The following is an 18343-nucleotide window of genomic DNA, read 5'->3' on the forward strand; positions in this document are numbered from 1 at the left end:
TTTTACTTGATGTGTGTACAAAGTTGTTCTTCAAGGCGACGATTTCTGACCACTATATATTTGGGACTAGGCGTATGAGCAATTGAGTCCCATAATGGACTATAGATATAGTTGTGAGCTGTGATCTTTTCAAATTTATAAATTTGTATATGTGTCCAAAGATACGCTGTATTGTTCCGAACGAGTTGATATATTTAAACGGAAAAGATATGTCGGGCCTATCAGATGAGATAGGTGTAGTGCCCTTTGATATGATGTCAGCATGCCTTCAGTTAGTTGCTGTTTATCACAAATCCGATTGGCAACAAATACGTTAAACTTTGAGGGTTCCTCTCGCAGCCATGAGAGAACCACTGACGAATCCGACCAACAATAATAGGAACAATCAAATATATTAATTTTTCTTAATTCAGATAATAATTGCGTCAGTAAGGCGGCCGCACAAAACTCTAATTTGGGCACTGTCAGCCTTTTCAGAGGGGCGACACGAGCCTTGGAGCACAGCAAGTGAAATATAATGTCGTCATCCTTAATTGAGCGAACGTAAACACAAGCGCCGTATGCTTCCAGACTGGCATCACAAAATGCAGATATTTGAACTGTAGTGCCAGGCTGAAGAACATGGTAATGTTGAATATCAACAAAATCGTTACAAAATGCTAACCATGCTGTGCATATGGAAAGTGGTGAACTTTCATTCCAATCGAGCTTGTCCCTCCACATCCTTTGCAATAGAATTTTAGCTCTAGTAAGTGTGGGGCCAATCAGACCTAATGGGTCGTGGAAACGTGCTATGGTAGACAATACGGAACGCTTGGAACATTTTTACGATGTTTGCTGAGGTTTGTATTTAAATAAAAAGACGTCCTTCGAAGGATTCCAAACATGTCCGAGGGTTTTGACAATATCGCTGGATTCATCGAAGCTACGAAGACTTTCTCTCTCAGCAACAGAAATTTCGTTGAAAACATCTGAGTTGTTAGACCACCACTTTCTTAACTGAAAACGACCTTTAGAAAGTAGGTTTGTAGTTTGTTGCCTGATTTGTTGTACTTCCTCTACTGAACTTCCTCCGGAGATAAGATTATCTACATAGAAATCACGAAAAACGATTTCTGAACCAAGCGGATAAGATAAGGATTTATCTAATGCTAGCTGATGTATAGTACGTATAGCCAAGAACGCAGCATCCTTGGTGCCGTATGTGACAGTGTCTAACTTTTATATACGTAGTTTTTCTTCTGGGGAATCTCGCCAAAGTATGCACTGAAGCATATTATCTGGAGGTGTTACGTGAACACATCGATACATTTTGCAAATGTCCCTAGTGAGTGCAATTGGAAAGGTACGAAAACGAACAAGAATGTTAGCTAAATATAAATCTCCAAGTGAGTCCAAGCTGCACTTAATGGATTAGCGAACCGAATACTCGTTCGATGATAGACGTGAGTAATTATTTTTGAAATGTTCCTCACAGTCGAGGTCTTCTTTAGAAGTTTTGGTGATTGGTTCATGAACATGTTCAATTTCCCAAAAGCGGCGAAATAAGTTGCCTAACTGGATATCTTTATCAATTCCACTAGGTGATCTCTGGCTTACAATAAATGTTGATAGTTGAGAGGTTTGCTGCCAACCACCAGATAAAACCCATCCCAGTCGAGCTTTTTGAGGAATGGGTAACCTAGGTGCCAACTTTATCTTCCCCACACAAATGAGTTCGAAGAAAAGTTCTGCTCCGTTGAGCATATCGATGCGTTGTGGTATATTGAAAGCAGGATCTGCCAGTTGGATATTCGAAGGAACATTCCAATCATCGGTCATGACTGAAGTACCAGGTTTATTATCAGTAATCAGTTTGAGCGATAATAGCAGTAATGTTTGTTAAGTAATCTGAAGGCCGCGACTTTAGTACGAGATTAGCTGAGTAGCCATCTTTTGGAAAATTTGCATCTCCAATTCCAGAAACCGAACCGAAGGATTTGGATTTATGCGGCTGAAGTTGGTTTGCGAAGCGACTTGTGACGAAGTGAATCTGTGAGCCAGGGTCCAAAAGTGAGCGACAAGGTGCGAAAGTTCCGGCACGATTCTTTACTAAAACGATTGCATTAGCTAAAAGCACAACATCAGATGGAGATCGGGAAGCAGAGATGTCAGGCTGCGTGGGCAGCGTTGCAGTCATGACATTAGCTTGAACAGAGTTTGGTATCTATTAATGGTAATTCGTGACCATTAGCTGATGGTAAATGATTAAAATGTTAAAGCGTGTGATGCTTTGAATGACATTTTCGACAAGATGGCCTTTCTTTAAACAGTTTAGACATAGTAAAAGTTTCTTAACTTCTTTCTGGCGAATGTTAGGCGAAAGATTTAAAAAGCTTTGGAAATTATAAATTAAATGTTCAGCATTTCCACATAATACACAAACACCCAGTAAGCTATTTGAAGCAACAAAGGATTTTCTTTGATGTGTACTCACGGCTTTTCCGGTTTTACCAAATGTTTCAGCTTGTGTTTGTAATGCATGCTCTACGTTCTCGAGGGGACGACATCGATGTTCTAAAAATGCAGCTAATAATTCCCACGATAGTGACTCGTTTATTGACCAACTTTCTTCCCATTTTGCTTGAGTTACTTTATATTATCGATTTGATTTATCGATTGTTCACTGTAAAATATGTCCACTAATTTTAAACTGGCGCGGTGGCGCACGAACTAATAGTTTGAAATTTAAAGTTAAGTTTAACTATATCACTAATAAACACACGCAGCGATCAAGTCGGGGTCACCAAATTGTTGAGCTACCAAGCTTTTTTGATAGCTTCGAAACGCGATATAAAACAACAACGATATATATTTTCAAAAGTATTTATTAATATATACAATACAACGAGTGCAAAGTTACGTGGCTGGTGGTTTAAAAGGTGAAATGCAAATAAATGAGTCTGCAGGTAGCGAATATAAGAAACGAACTAGAAAATAATGCGTGTGCAGGAATCGAATGTAAAAAGCGAACTAACTATGATGCTAGGCTTAGGCAAAGCTAAGCTTAATTGTTCTCACATGTATGTATGTATAAATAAAATAAGGGATAAAGGGAAATGAGGAATTAGAATAACGAGTAATGCTGCGGTGGATATGCAAAATTAGAGTGACCAGATAACAATTAATATTAAATATTTACAATGTTTTCTCACCACAGTGGGTGGAATATACATATGTGTGCGTATAAATTTAGTTAATTTAAGTATAAATAATAACTTAAGATTAATGCTACTCATTATTGGTAGTTCCATCGTGAAAGGAGCTGCTCCGAACACCGATTTTTGCATATATTGCGTCTAAAAATTGGCTATACATAGAACGTGAGACATTACTTTGCTACACTGCTATCGTAGTTGCCTTCACGAACGCATCCTATATCAATATATATCTTCAGTTAACTGCAGTTTGTTCAAGTTAATATGTTCAGATAACTTAGGTGTTAACAGCCATATATTATATAACGTCAACTACAGTAACAGATATTTATATTGCCTATTTAGCCCACATTACTATTTGAAAAGGATACTCTTAAGATGTCTCGCAAATTGAACCGTACTTACAATAAAAAGTCAGAAGTTTCCACAAATTGCAAAGTCGGCTATATAATCTAACATAAAAAGGCAAATTTTCATCTAAAACTGTGCGTTGCCACATAAGTACCTTTCATTTACAGGTCCAATATAATACCATATCTCATTTGATTGTGAGCCTCTGTAAAATTTGGTGGTTGCAAAGTCTTAATAATAAAATATATAAAACAATATACATCTTTCCACAATTTTTTATTTTAATATACATAAATACCAAAATTATAATTTTTGATCTCTGTGAGAAAAGTTAACTTACTGTATTATGCATATGTATGCCAATGGTTCTGGATACACATCCATATGTATTTATTAATAATATATAAATGTACGTGCAATATGCGCATACAAAATAATGTATAAACTTAAGTAAGTAAGCAGGTATGTGATTTGTCTAAATATAAACAATTAAGTCTTTGCTTTTATCTTTATATCTCTTATTGAAACTGCCTCAGGCAAATTTTTTTTTCTACTTTTGTCCTCCTTTACTACTTATGCTGATTAAAACAAGCAATTTATATATATATATATATATACTATATATTATATGTATGTTTCTATGGTTGTATGTATGTGCTATAAAGATAGAATTTAAATAGTAAATATGTACGTATACACATGTACAATTTCGAACACTATTCTTGCTTAAGTTTAGTCTGCATCAATTTTAATTAGGCACTAAAAGCGATCAACGCTCGCGTTATTTTCGATAACTTATGTTACTTTCATTTCAGATGCAGTTTACTAAAATATAAAACATACTCAAATAATAATAATTCCTAACTATCGTAAGTATTTTAATCACAGGACTTTCCTATCTTAATTTTTTCGTGGCTTGCCTTAATTAATTCCAAGTATATGACAATGTTCTCCATTTAAATGTATTGCATACGCATGTCCAGTACGTATGCCTTGCAACAGCTAGATCATTCCATAATTCGTAATTGCGACACTGACGAAAATAGGCAATAGCAGATAAATTGACTATATTATGCTATATTATGATATAGTTGTTGTGTAACGGTGTTCGACTTCGTTTTTTTAATAAAGGGTTCGTACTTATTTAAGATTAATCTGAAATTTCTGTAATTTTTGATTTTAAATTTAGTAGCAATAGGATGTCACCGCTGTGTAAAAAATATTTCAAGCCAGCAAGGGCATTTCATAATATTTTGCCGTTTGTAGTGTTTACCCCAACCTTTAACGAAACTAATGCAGATACTTCGCGTATTTACTGGACCCAGTTCTGCGCCAGGAAATTGTGAAGAACAAATCAGCGATTGAGCCCTGGTAAAAAAGTGAATATGTAAGATGGAAATTTCAAATGCCATAATATGTTTTAAGATATTTACCTATTAATATCGAAAGCTTTAAGGCAATCTCCTGGTGTCACCTTATAAACGCATGACAAGCTTTCATTCAAGGTTGGTGATAAAATAAAAACGGGGGCCATAGAGCGGTTGTAAAGCCAAATTCCATCTGGCTCTTGACTTAATATAAGACCTATAAAATATGTGAAAACACAATAAACAAATAAGATAGAACTAGATTGTAGTATAGGAATATACTTCCTACTTACCAAAACCAATTTTTTGTCGAGTACATTCAACATCCTCTCGAGGTGGTGTGGTCTTATCTGCAGTCAAATCTCTTAAACAAAAATCCTGACTGTCGTTATTATTTCCCCTTCCATCTGCATAAATGTTCACAAAAGGTTTATGAACAGAACAACGATTTCCAACGCGTTCATTTAGCTCCCAGTATGCTACCTGGCACCAAGAGTTTTGATCTGTAATATTAAATTAAAAAGCAATGTCAAAAATTAACTGAATTTACTGAATATAAATAATAAAATATATATATATATATAATAGAATAATATAGACCACTTTGTAAATAAATACGTCCAAACCATTAATTTTCAATGCAAAGTTGGTGCTTAAGGTCTTTATCGACGTAAAAATTTAACAATGGGCATAGCACTGGGCACCTTTTAGGTGGAAATCCTGTATAAAAGAAACTATCCAGCCAATTTCAACTTAATTTGGTGCATAACATTATTCTCACATTATTATATTACAGTCTGGAAATGGATATTAATATATCACAATTTTATCTCTGATTCTTTCGCTCTGTAGTATATACAACTATGTAAATCAAGCTCAAGTATGTCTACTGAACGTGTTTTAAAATTAACGCAAAATTTAGATTTGTCGCCATTTATGAAGTAAAGCGTTGATAAGGCTGAACCCACAACGGATTAGTCAAAAACGTCTTTGACTAATAAGACACTTTTTGTCTCGCTTGGTGGGCATTAAAATAAAACGAAACAAGTAAGGAAGGGCTAAGTTCGGGTGTCACCGAACATTTTATACTCTCGCACGATAAAGTGATAATCGAGATTTCATTATCCGTCATTTACATATTTTTTAAATACCGTATTTGTGTAAAGTTTTATTCCGCTATCATCATTGGTTTCTAATGTATATACAGAGAAGGCATCAGATGGAATTCAAAATAGCGTTATATTGGAAGAAGGCGTGATTGAGAACCGATTTCCCCCATATTTCGTACACGTCATCAGGGTGTTAAGAAAATATTATGTACCGAATTTCATTGAAATCGGCTGATTAGTTCCTGAGATATGGTTTTTGATCCATAAGATGGGTGCAGCTTCCTTCTGCCATTTCTTCCGTAAAATATAGAGTTTCTGACGTTGTTTCTTAGTCGGTTAACGCACTTTTAGTGATTTTCAACATAACCTTTGTATGGGAGGTGGGCGTGGTTTTTATCCGATTTCTTCCATTTTTGAACTGTATATGGAAATGCCTGAGGGAAATGACTCTGTAGAGTTTGGTGGAAATAGCTATAGTAGTTTCCGAGATATGTAAAAAACTTAGTAGGGGGCGGGGCCACGCCCAGTTTTCCAAAAAAATTACGTCCAAATATGCTCCTCCCTAATGCGATCCTTTGTGCCTAATTTCACTTTAATAACTTTATTTATGGCTTAGTTATGACACTTTATAGGTTTTCGGTTTTCGCCGTTTGGTGGGCGTGGCAGTGGGCCGATTTTGCCCATCTTCGAACTTAACCTTCTTATGAAGCCAAGAAATAAGTGTACCAAGTTTCATCATATCTCAATTTTTACTCAAGTTACAGCTTGCACGGACAGACGGACGGACGGACAGGCAGACATCCGGATTTCAACTCTACTCGTCACCCTTTGGTATATATAACCCTATATCTGACACTTTTAGTTTTAGGACTTACAAACAACCGTTATGTGAACAAAACTGTTATACTCTCCTTAGCAACTTTGTTGCGAGAGTATAAAAAGAAGGAAACGAATATTTTCAATAATTAAAGTTTTGTGAACGAAATGAAAGAAATAAAATAGACGGATGCACAGTACAACCAGAAGCGCGATTCAGAAAATAATACTACACATTTGATTTCTGAACTGATAATGCATCCGAGAAAATTTCGGAATTCCACAAGGATGCAGGTGTTGTCAACATTCGAATATTTGCTGTTTTTAATAAAACATTTAATCTATATATATAAAAATCAATGCCACTTTCTTTGTAATTTCATCACTCATAAACGGCTGAACCGATTTGGCTGATTTTTTTTTGTTGTATTTGTTATTATTAGGAGAAGGTTCTTATGTAAGAAAAAATTACGAAAGTTGCCGGAAACCCCCTAAAAACAGCCCTTTTCTTTTTCCCATACAAACGTTTTATTTTGGATGTACATATGTATATACATTAGAATGGGTCAATTTGTATGGAGCAAAAAAAATGCACCAAGCGGTTATCAAAATCGTAAACTACGATGAATTCTAAGAAAATTTGCCCAAGAAACCATGGCTCTAAAATCAAAACGGAGCCTCCGGTTTTTAACGAGAAACTTTTCATTTAGTTTTTTTTTTTCAATAAATGAAATGAAATCGGACGAGAACCGATGTATTCAGCGTGGTATGGTCGTTGGCCGCTGTGGTCGGTGTGTGTATATGTTACCTATCCACCCATAAAAATTAAAATAATAATAAATAAAATTCAAACTTTAATAGCTTTCATCTTCCGCGAAATCGTATTGCAGTTAACAATATCATTTTATATCTATATATAAAGCAAAAACTTAACTGTTAAGGGCCAAACAAAATATAATATACTTCTAAAGTTCAGAATTAATTAGTTTTAAGGTCTTGTTTGCTGTCCATCCTAGATGTTGCGTTTCGACTTGCAACCGTGACTGCCATAACACCATCGCGATTTTTTTCTATAGTTCGACGTGAAACGCTAGTCAGCAGTTGCACAAAGCGCTCGGTTCCTTGAATATGTGGAGGAATTTGTGGATCCAGAAGTGGAGGATTGTCAAATTCTATGTATTCGAGCAAATGGTCATAGGGTATGTTTGCAGTGAAGGGCGGCTCCGACAAAATGCTATTGTTATCTAAGTTTATCATCTCAACATAACCAGTGCAGTCAAAATTTATAGTTGGTTTTTTGTAAGCTCTTAATTTTGTTGGGTCGTAAAGTTTTTCACGATAGTACAAAATTTTTTTTAAAGCCCTCTGGCGCACTTCCTTTCTGGCATCAAAAAGCATTGTTAGTAGAACATTTTCTGAATGTGCAAAATGTGAGTTATTTTGAACAACATTATTTACAATTTCGCGCAGATTTTGTGGTAAATATTGCGTTGAATAAATATATTTACATAAGAGTGAACTGCCATATATTACCGAGTTGTAATACTTAACATTAAAGTACATAGGTACGTAAACTTTCATGACAAACGTTGCTAAAATTCTTAAATTCAGTAGCTGTTGGAGCCAAATCCAAATCAACAACATCCGCCAGGACCGCTGGAATTGTCAGTTTCCTCGCGGTATGCTGATCAGTCAAAAATTCGTGTAAATGATCAGGCATCAAACCACATGAGCAACAATTTCTTTGTAAATCGCACTTGCATTTTCCAATATAGAATAAGTTGTTCATAGTCTTGATAAATGCGGTGTATTTTTTAGATGTAAACGTGCCTTTTGTTTTTTTAAAATATTTATTCAGCAAGATTTTCAGCTTGTTTATTACGGTTTTCTTCGTCATTATGCCAATATTCAATTTGCTCCAAATTTCAATCAATTTATCCGCCACTTGTGGAGTAAAAGATGCGTACGAAAACATTTTATTTCTATTTTTAGACCGACCACTCAAAAAAAAATATATTTTAAAACATCGCGGCAAGTTGGTAAGTTTAGTTCGTGTAAATCACTTGGCAAACCAAGAGCACTAAAATTTGGATCTGACATATGCTTCAAATATGATTCCGAGAGATTTGATAATGTAATATCTTTAGCACAAGAACTAATTGATATAGGAGATGACTCCATAATTAAAAGACGCTTAAGTTTTGCTTTAAAATGTTAGAATCGCGAAAATCAGAGGCACACACTTCTTCCTTGAGTAAAAACTTCTAACTGTAATATTGTATCAAAATAATTTAAAGCGATGGTTTCGGAAACAATTGTTTTATTAGTAATTCATCAGCGTTTTGCTTTCTCTGAGAAGTTGATAAAATCATAGCAAACAAATAAAATAAAAAAAAGCAAGTGCAAATCAGACAAACAATCGACAGTGTAACAGAAATTGGAATGATTTGGTTTTCTGGCTGCAATACAACACCGAATACCAAACTCAAGATGTTTGCCTTCAACAGTTATTAAAATTTCCGATCTTTAGTGTTTTCAAAAATTACCGTTATATGGGAGGTGGGCGTGGTTATTATCCGATTTCGATCATTTTCCAGATATCTCTTAAGTAGGCATTGTGTAATATGTATACCAAATTTGAACGAAATCGGTGGGGTGGTTCCAGAGATATGCATATGAACTCATAAGTGGGCAGTGCCACGCCCCTATAAAAAATTTCTGTACTGTCGAATTTTCTGCTTAAATACAACATCACATACCAAATTTGAGCAAATTAGCTTCGATAGCTACAAAACAAGCAAACAATCGACAGTGGAATAGGAATTGGATTTTTTTTTACAAAATACAATATACGAAATTTTCTCGCTAAAAACCGGAGGCTCGATTTTCATTTTAGACCCATGGTTTCTTGGGCAAATTTTCTTAGAATTCATCGTAGTTTACGATTTTGATAACCGCTTTGTCAAGAAAAAAATTGACCCACTCTAATATACATACATATGTACCTACATACATACATATGTACATACATATGTATGTAAGTAAAAATTATTGTTTGTTTGTTAGTAACGCTAACGCTCGAGAACGGCGGAACCAATCTTCATGAAATCAGAAAGTGTTCGCTGTGGATCTGGAAAGGGTTAGATATAAAAAAAACCATATACTTTTCATAAGGAAAAGTCGAAAAATTGGAAATTTCCAAAAAAGTGACTTTTCATACAATTCCTTTTTGTTTTGTTTTTCAATATTTTGATTTGTAAATTATTTGAATCGTTCAATTTCGGTCGCTTGCTTTTTTATTCCGGCTCTTTAAAAGAATAATTATTGAAAATTATTCAGTGAAAACTCTTTATGTGTGTTTCAAACGAAGTGATCATATAAGAAATTATTTTAAAGAAAGTGCCGGCATGTCCAAAATCAAACATAGGTCGACGTATTCGAAATGCTCGGGGCGTGTTGTCACAAAGAGTATCACAAACTGCAGTGCGACGTCCACGAAATAGATTTGAAGAAGCTCATCATGCAAGAAATTCAGCAAGACCTACGTGAATACGACGTCGTGTTTTGGAAGATATGTTCCGTGCTGCATTTGTTTACGACCCTTCAATCGACTATAATGTACATGGATATATTGGAATGATGGATGTTATATGCCCACATTGTGAAGCGGCTAAATTCTCGGGAGAAACGGCTGGAATGTGTTGCGCTAACGGGAAAGTAAAATTGCCGGAATTTGAACCGCCTCCTGAACCATTACAATCATTAATTTTTGAGACATCACCAGAATCGAAACATTTTTTAAATCATATACAAGAGTACAATTCGGCTTTTCAAATGACTTCTTTCGGCGCTACAAAAATTATAAGAGATCAATTTATGCCGACATTTAAGGTGATTGCATGGAATATTTGATGGTTTTTTCAATGAATAGGGAAAAATTTATTCCTATAACATTGCATACATATTACAGATCCAAGGTCAAATTTATCACCTAGCGGGTTCATTGTTACCGCTCCCTGACGCTAACCATCAATTTTTACAAATATATTTCATCGGAGATAAAAATCGTGAATTAAATCAACGCTGCACAATTGCTTCTCAATTAAAACTGGTAAATGAGATCATTCGATGCCATAACTTTGCCAGCTTTGTCTTTCTTGAGCTTGAGAACCGTTTCTTAATATGCAGTCTACTAGGCTGAAAATCGATTGGACTCGATTGATTTCACTGATGCACAGCCCAAATTCAGTAGTATTTTTACGCCAAAAACCAATTCTTTCTTAACGCACGAAATGCTTTTTGATTCACTTATTTGTAAACTAACACAAGTTGCTTCACCAAAAATGCGATTATTCCTTAACTAATACTTATAATCTAACCAATAGAAATCATATAGATGGTATTGGTAGTACTACCTAAGTATGTATCAGCCACAGTAAAACGTGGGCGGGTCCTCTAGTTTTTAAGTAAAATACAAACTACCGCAAAAGCATAACTCCTGCAAATAGATTAGTTATAACATTTTGTATTAAAAACAACGGTGCAGCTATAAGCAACGAAACGTGTTTTTCTGTCTTGTATTGTCTGTTTCATTCGGTGTGGGTTGCGCCGTAGCTCGGCATGTATTGATCGGCAACAAATACGGTTTTGTCGCATTTGGTGTGCGTTGGCTGTATGAAAATACATAAGAAGTTCGACAACAGCTCTTCAAACAAGTCAAAGCTCGAACATGCGTTTTCAAAACGTCACACAAAAACGTCTTGTGCTCTAACCCACATTAGCGAAGCACATAGCGACATTTTGTCGTATGAGACAACAAAAACTGTTTTGACTAATCCGGTGTGGGTTCGGCCTAACTCTAAATTAATGCAAAGTTTAAAATTAAGCTTAGTAAAAATAGATAGAAAAATCTCTTCATTATTGAACAATATTTCAAAAATGATAAAAGCTTGACGGCCGCATTTTTCGAGTTATATCATCCTAAGCGATAAAGAACATTTTCACCTGGATGGGGTTATTAATAGCCAAAATTGCCGCTTTTGGGGTTCTGAGATCCCACATGAGATTTTCTAAAAGCAAATATGTACTCGTATGTACATCCACAACATGTCACTGCTTGGTGTGGATTTTGGGCTAGAGGCAAAAGTGGACCATACTTTTTCATAACGTTTTTATTAGCTTCCTCTGTATGTATGCATGTATAGTATCTTTGTAACATAAGTAAAAATTAAGATATCTTGATGAAACTTGCTGTGAATGTTTCCTAGTACTCAAAAGGTCGGTATTGTAGATGGGCGTAATCGGACCACTGTCACGCCCACAAAGCTCCTTTAAAAAACCTATATAGTGGCATAACTAAGCACTAAATTTAGATACCGAACTGAGATTTCTGTGTATTGACTTTTTTAAAAATGGGCATGGTCCCATCCTCAAAATGGTTTACAGTACATATCTTCCAAACCGCTAAAGCTATTTCGACCAAACTTGGCGTCTTTTTAAAATTTCTTCACACTTTGTAAAAATAGGTAACATTAGATAATAACCACGCCCACGTCACTTGAAATGCAAAATAACGTAACAACATTTTCGGAAATTTACAGTGGCATGAATTAAACACGACATAAAATAGAACATGAGTGAAACAAATTTTTAATATTGGTTAAAACTGGTTCATATCTGAGCGCAGAACCTGAAAATGTTGGACATACATATGTAATATTATGTTTGTAATTTGAAGTAGTGAATCATAATCAATAAAACACTCAATTTCGAATTTTTTGATGATACGTTATTTTGAATTTCAGGTGACGATATAACGGTAATCTTGAAAACTAATGAAAGTGCGATAACTCACTGAATAAATTCGACACGAGCTTTCAACTTCTCAGCCTAAATGGTGGGAAAGAGCTTTAGAATAAGGTGTAAAAATTTAATAATGGGTGTGGCACCGCCTACTTTTAGATGAAATCCTATATGCACAAAACTACCCGACCATTTTCAAACAAATTTTGTATGTGATATAAGTATACTCAACCGTTCCTATCACACAATGTGAAAATCGGACAACACTTATCTACTTCAAATATAACACAAATTTAAATTCCATCTGATTCTTTTACTACCACTATGAAATCAAACACTGGCAGGACGTGAGAGAGGACTTTACTTCTCAATTGCCTACTCGGTCCGAAGTAGCACCAGTTAGCAAGCGTTACTCTGCGTTGGATTTCGCCACTGACATTGTTGAAAAGGATAATACTGGTTCAAAAATAGACGAAATTATCTACGACTGTCAACAGTAACGGAAGCCAAGCCGCGAGAGCGACGACTGTTTGTTTCATGATAGGAGATATTTCGTCCAATTTGCCTTGCTTCCTTTTCCAGTTTGAAGAAAGCAGAACTAGCGGCGCGGATGTTAAGGCCAATGATATCAATATCATCGGCATACGCCAGAAGCTGTACTCTCTTATAGAAGATTGTACTTGCTCGATTAAGCTCTGCAGCTCGACTTATTTTCTCCAGCGGCAGATTGAAGAAGTCCACAATAGGGAGTCGCCTTGTCTGAAACCACGTTTGGTATCGAACGGCTTGGAGAGGTCCTTCCCTATACTGAGTTTTTGATATTACTCAACGTCAGTTTACACAGCGGGGATACCAAATTCAGACACAGCGGCATCCCTGTCAAAATCAGGGTTATAATCGACAAGGTGGTGGTGTGTGCCGATTCTCTTTTGACGGGTCTTTTCCAAGATTTGAGGCATGGTTAAAATGTGGTCAATTTGTTAATTTTTCAGGCCTAAATCGACACTGATAAGGTCCAATCAGTTTGTTGACGGTGGACTTTAATCTTTCACACAATCGCTCTATAGAACCTTATACGCGATTTTTAGGAGACTTATCCAACGGTAGTTGGCGCAGATTGTAGGGTCTCCCTTTTTGTGGATTGAGCAGAGCACACATATATTCCAATCGTTGGGCATGCTTTCGTCCGACCTTATTTTGCAAAGAAGCTGATGAATGCTCCTTATCAGTTCTTCGCCGCCGTGTTTAAATAGCTCGGCCGGCAATCCATCGGCCCCCGCCGCTTTGTTGCTCTTCAGATGGGTAATTGCTATTCGAACTTCTTCATGGTCGGGCAATGGAACGTTTGCTCTATCGTCATCGATTGGGGAAACGGGGTCGTTTCCTCCTGACGTTCTACTTTCACTGCCATTCAGAAGGCTGGAGAAGTGTTCCCTCCATAACTTTAGTACGAGTACATTCTGGGCAGTGGCGTAGCTACAATTTCAGGCGCCCGGGGCCAAGGATGTTCTGCCGCCCCCCTTTATCTACATACCTACAAATTTCAGGAGGTGGTTCGAACAAAAGTGAATTTTTACAAAATATCTTCGATAATAAGTATATAAAATTTAGGAACTAGAAGCCACGCAAATTCTGAAGTTCCAAAACTCTCACAATACGGGTTTTGAGGAAATTAGGAGTAAATTTACAAGACATCTTATTAAAAGCCATAGAAAAAACCCATTTTCGCCCTATATCTTGTACACTCTTCACACAATTTGCAGGAATTTTTGCCCGAATTGGAGTTTTTAAATACCATTTTTGAAAATTTGGAGAAATAAAGTATTTGTGACATTCAAAGCACAGGGTAACTGTGAGAGTGACACGTCGCGACGACAGAGTAAAAATAAAGATACTGTTTTTTTTGTCACTCCTACGTCGCAATGTGTCGCTCTCACAGTTTGCCCTATGCTTCAACTGTTTCTATCACTATGTTCTATCACTATTTTTAAGAAAGATATAAGACAAATTCAAAGACCTAAGAGTATTCGAGTAAAAATTAATATTTTTCATTGTTATTCAGATTATTAAATTGTGTGTGTACAACCCACCGTCAACAAACTGATTGGACCTTATCAGTGTGGCTTTAGACCTGGCAAATCAACAACCGGAGATTCCAGATATTCACCATGCGCCAAATCTTGGAAAATACCCGTGAAAGGAGAATCGACACACTGCCTTTATGCCGCGATGTCTGAATTTGATAACCCCGCAAAACTAATACGGCTGTATAAACTGACGTTGAGCAACACGAAAACCTCCGTCAGGATCGGGAAGGGCCTCTCCGAGCCGTTCGATACCAAAAGAGGTTTCAGACTAGGCGACTCCCTATCGTGCGACTTCTTCAACCTGCTTCTGGAGAATATAGTTCGAGCTGCAGAACTAAATAGAAAAGGTACCATCTTCTATAAGAAAGTACAGCTGCTGGCGTATGCTGATGATATTGATATCATCGGCCTCAACACCCGCGTCGTTAGTTCTGCTTTCTCCAGGCTGGACAAGGAAGCACAGAAAATGGGTCTGGCAGTGAACGAGGGCAAGACGAAATATCTCCTGTCATCAAACAAACAGTCGTCGCACTCGCGACTTGGCTCTCACGTCACTGTTGACAGTCATAACTTTAAAGTTCTAGATAATTTCGTCTATTTAGGAACCGGTATTAACACCACCAACAATGTCAACCTGGAAATCCAACGCAGGATTGCTCTTGCCAACAGGTGCTACTTCGGACTGAGTAGGCAATTGAAAAGTAAAGTCCTCTCTCGACGAACAAAAGCTAAACTCTATAAGTCGCTCATAATTCCCGTCCTGCTATATGGTGCAGAGGCTTGGACGATGACAGCAACCGATGAGTCGACGTTACGAGTTTTCGAGAGAAAAATTCTGCGAAAGATTTATGATCCTTTGCGCATTGGCCACGGTGAATATCGCATTCGATGGAACGATGAGCTGTTCGAGATGAACGACGACATTGACATAGTTCAGCGAATTAAAAGACAGCGGCTTCGCTGGCTAGGTCATGTTGTCCGGATGGATGAAAACACTCCAGCTCTGAAAGTAGTCGACGCAGTACCCGCCGGGGGAAGCAGAGGAAGAGGAAGACCTCGACTCCGTTGGAAGGACCAAGTGGAGAAGGACCTGGCTTCGCTTGGAATATCCAATTGACGCCACGTAGCGAAAAAAAGAAACGACTGGCGCTGTTGTTAACTCGATTATAATCGCATAAGCGGTGTCTACGCCAATTAAGAAGAAGAAGAAGAGTGTACAACTCTTTATCTTTTATAATACATTTTGTAAAAAAAATTTTTGAAGTATTTTTCTGAATATTAAAAAACAGCGAAGATTGGTTTGCCGCCCCCAAGACGTTGTGCCCGGGGCGACGGTCCAGTCTGTTTTCTCTCCGCTGCGACACTCCTCGTCATACCAGTTCTTTTGCATTTTCCGAAAACCAATGGTTTCGGTTGCAGCTGTACGTAGGGATTGAAATGCCGTCCCAGCAAGTCGAGTAGAAAATCGTCTGTTGTGATTGCAGCTTCTCGACGTCGAACCTTTCTTGTGTTTGTTGACGTGCGTTTTTTGCTGCACGGAGGCGGGTGCGAAACTTGGTTGCAATAAGGTAGTGGTCCGAGTCGATGTCAGGATGTCTAACGTCTAAAACACTGGAGACGTGTCTTCCTTCTATCACAACATGATCGATCTCGTTGGTGGCTTTTCGATCCGGAGACACCCAGGTAGCTTGATGAATTTTTCTATGCTGAACTCTGGTACTACAGATAACCATATTTCGGGCCCCGGCGAAGTGGTTCAACCCATTCGGGGATATTTCATCGTGGAGGCTGAATTTACCGACCGTTGTGCCAAAGATACCTTCTTTTCCCTCCTTGGCGTTTAAGTCGCCAAGCTCGATTTTGACATCGTTTCGAGGCAGATCTCATAAGTGCGTTCCAAGCGTCCGTGGTCACATCGTCCTTCTCTACCGTCGTGACGTGGGCGTAAATGAGCGATATGCTGAAGAACTTCGCTTCGATGCGGATTGTGGCTAGACGAGGTGAATGACAATACTTGGCGACGGAGTCTCTGTCCCACCACGAATCTAACATCGAACTTACGCTCCTTTATATAGCCACTGCAGTAAATGCCACAAGGACCTACTCGCCCCAGTCCTTGTTAGGTCCATCGCATTTCTTGGACAGCGATAATGTCAGCCTTTACCCTAACGAGGAAATCAACCAGCTGGGCAGCGGCATCTTCCCAATTAAGGGACCGGTCATTCAGGTGCATGCCCTCAAATCATAATCCTGAACACGTTTGCAGGGATCGTCATTAAAAGGGGGGTCACCTGTTGTTTCCTTTTCATTGGTAGGGTTGTTTACGTGGCGGGTCTAAAACCCATTTTCCCCTTCTCTGTTTAGCTCGCCGTCAAACGAATGTATTTTGGCTAGCCAGAGGATACTTGGTCTAAGGCGGGAAGTCGTGAGCTGCTTGAGCCGTATGTAAAATAATCGTTTCTAGCCACTACCAAGTGAATGACGGTCAGAGAAATTTTCTTACTTGCGTGAACTTCTACATATGACTGCATGACTTTCTATATTGCTGATCTTAAATTCACTTGTAAAGCTTATTACCAAGTAGAGACATTATATTAGATAGTGTGATAGTTAATTTGATTCGTTTTGATAATAACTGTTCAATTTTTTTCATTTATGACATAATTTTTTAAAACATTAGAATAAGCTTATTCAACGTTGTTATTTGTCATAGATTTCTTTGATGTTGGCGCCGAATAGATCACTAATGAGAATTTTTGATTAGTCTGGTTTTAACATTAGACACGTTTTTTACTTTATGACCTAATGTAATATTATTATTTATTTTCTTTAAAGAAGTAGAACAGTGAATACCTTTTATCACCACTCTATATGGTCGATCGTGTAAGAAGCATCTTGAAACATCTTACATGATTTACATATGTATGTATTTGCTATCTAAGTATACCTCAAGATCAAATTGGACTAGGACTAGCCGATCTAAATTGTCCTCGCAAATCAAATTATAAAAAATTTAGTTAAGATTAGAAAAAGCTTTTTATGTTCGTGTGAACTATCACTAAATAGTTTTTACACATTTATTTAATAATTTATAGTGAACAAATAGCACAATTAAAACGGATAAGATGAAACTGCAAGCCATTAGATTTAGATATAAATAACGTAGACACGACGCAAAATGCAGTAAAGAAACTAAATGAGTATATGACCCAAAATATAAGATCCCCAGATATCAATTATGAGGGTGATATTTTAAAGGGGTCGTTGAATAATACACTTTGAATTAATTGAAAATTTTAATATATATTTTGTCAACACCTGCAAATATATCCCCGCTCTTCAAGCTACACCTACATTTGTTTATTTTATTACGATGCAATGAAATTTCCAACGAATAGAAACTAATTTTAAGTTAACTATTATAAATGAAACTTTTAACCCTCCCATGCCCGAAATAAAATGAGTGATGCTAAAAAATATTTGAGTACAGATATGTTTTAATCGCGACTTTAATATGAACCGACCAAAACTTCAAAGTCCTAGGAGTCTTAGTTTGAGAGTTACAGGGCGTTGCATATAGGCAATGTCGTGTTTCACAAAGTACTGAGGTCATA

The 18343-nt window shown here is 37.0% G+C and overlaps 1 protein-coding gene across 2 annotated transcripts in view; it reads right to left on the reverse strand.

The window, feature by feature from the left end:
- Positions 1 to 3805: 3805 nt before the first annotated feature.
- The window catches only part of LOC120780557 (mothers against decapentaplegic homolog 6), a 45017-nt gene continuing 30479 nt past the window's right edge, over positions 3806 to 18343 (reverse strand). For both annotated transcript variants that reach the window (XM_040112815.1, XM_040112814.1), the window contains 3 exons: positions 5209 to 5418; positions 4982 to 5132; positions 3806 to 4916 (listed from right to left, as the gene is read on the reverse strand). In XM_040112815.1, the coding sequence (XP_039968749.1) occupies positions 4751 to 4916; positions 4982 to 5132; positions 5209 to 5418 (527 nt within the window). In that variant the 3' untranslated portion in view covers positions 3806 to 4750. The remainder of the gene's footprint in view (positions 4917 to 4981; positions 5133 to 5208; positions 5419 to 18343) is intronic.

Source organism: Bactrocera tryoni, unplaced genomic scaffold (genome assembly GCF_016617805.1).
Source record: "Bactrocera tryoni isolate S06 unplaced genomic scaffold, CSIRO_BtryS06_freeze2 scaffold_25, whole genome shotgun sequence".
NCBI lineage: Eukaryota > Metazoa > Arthropoda > Insecta > Diptera > Tephritidae > Bactrocera > Bactrocera tryoni.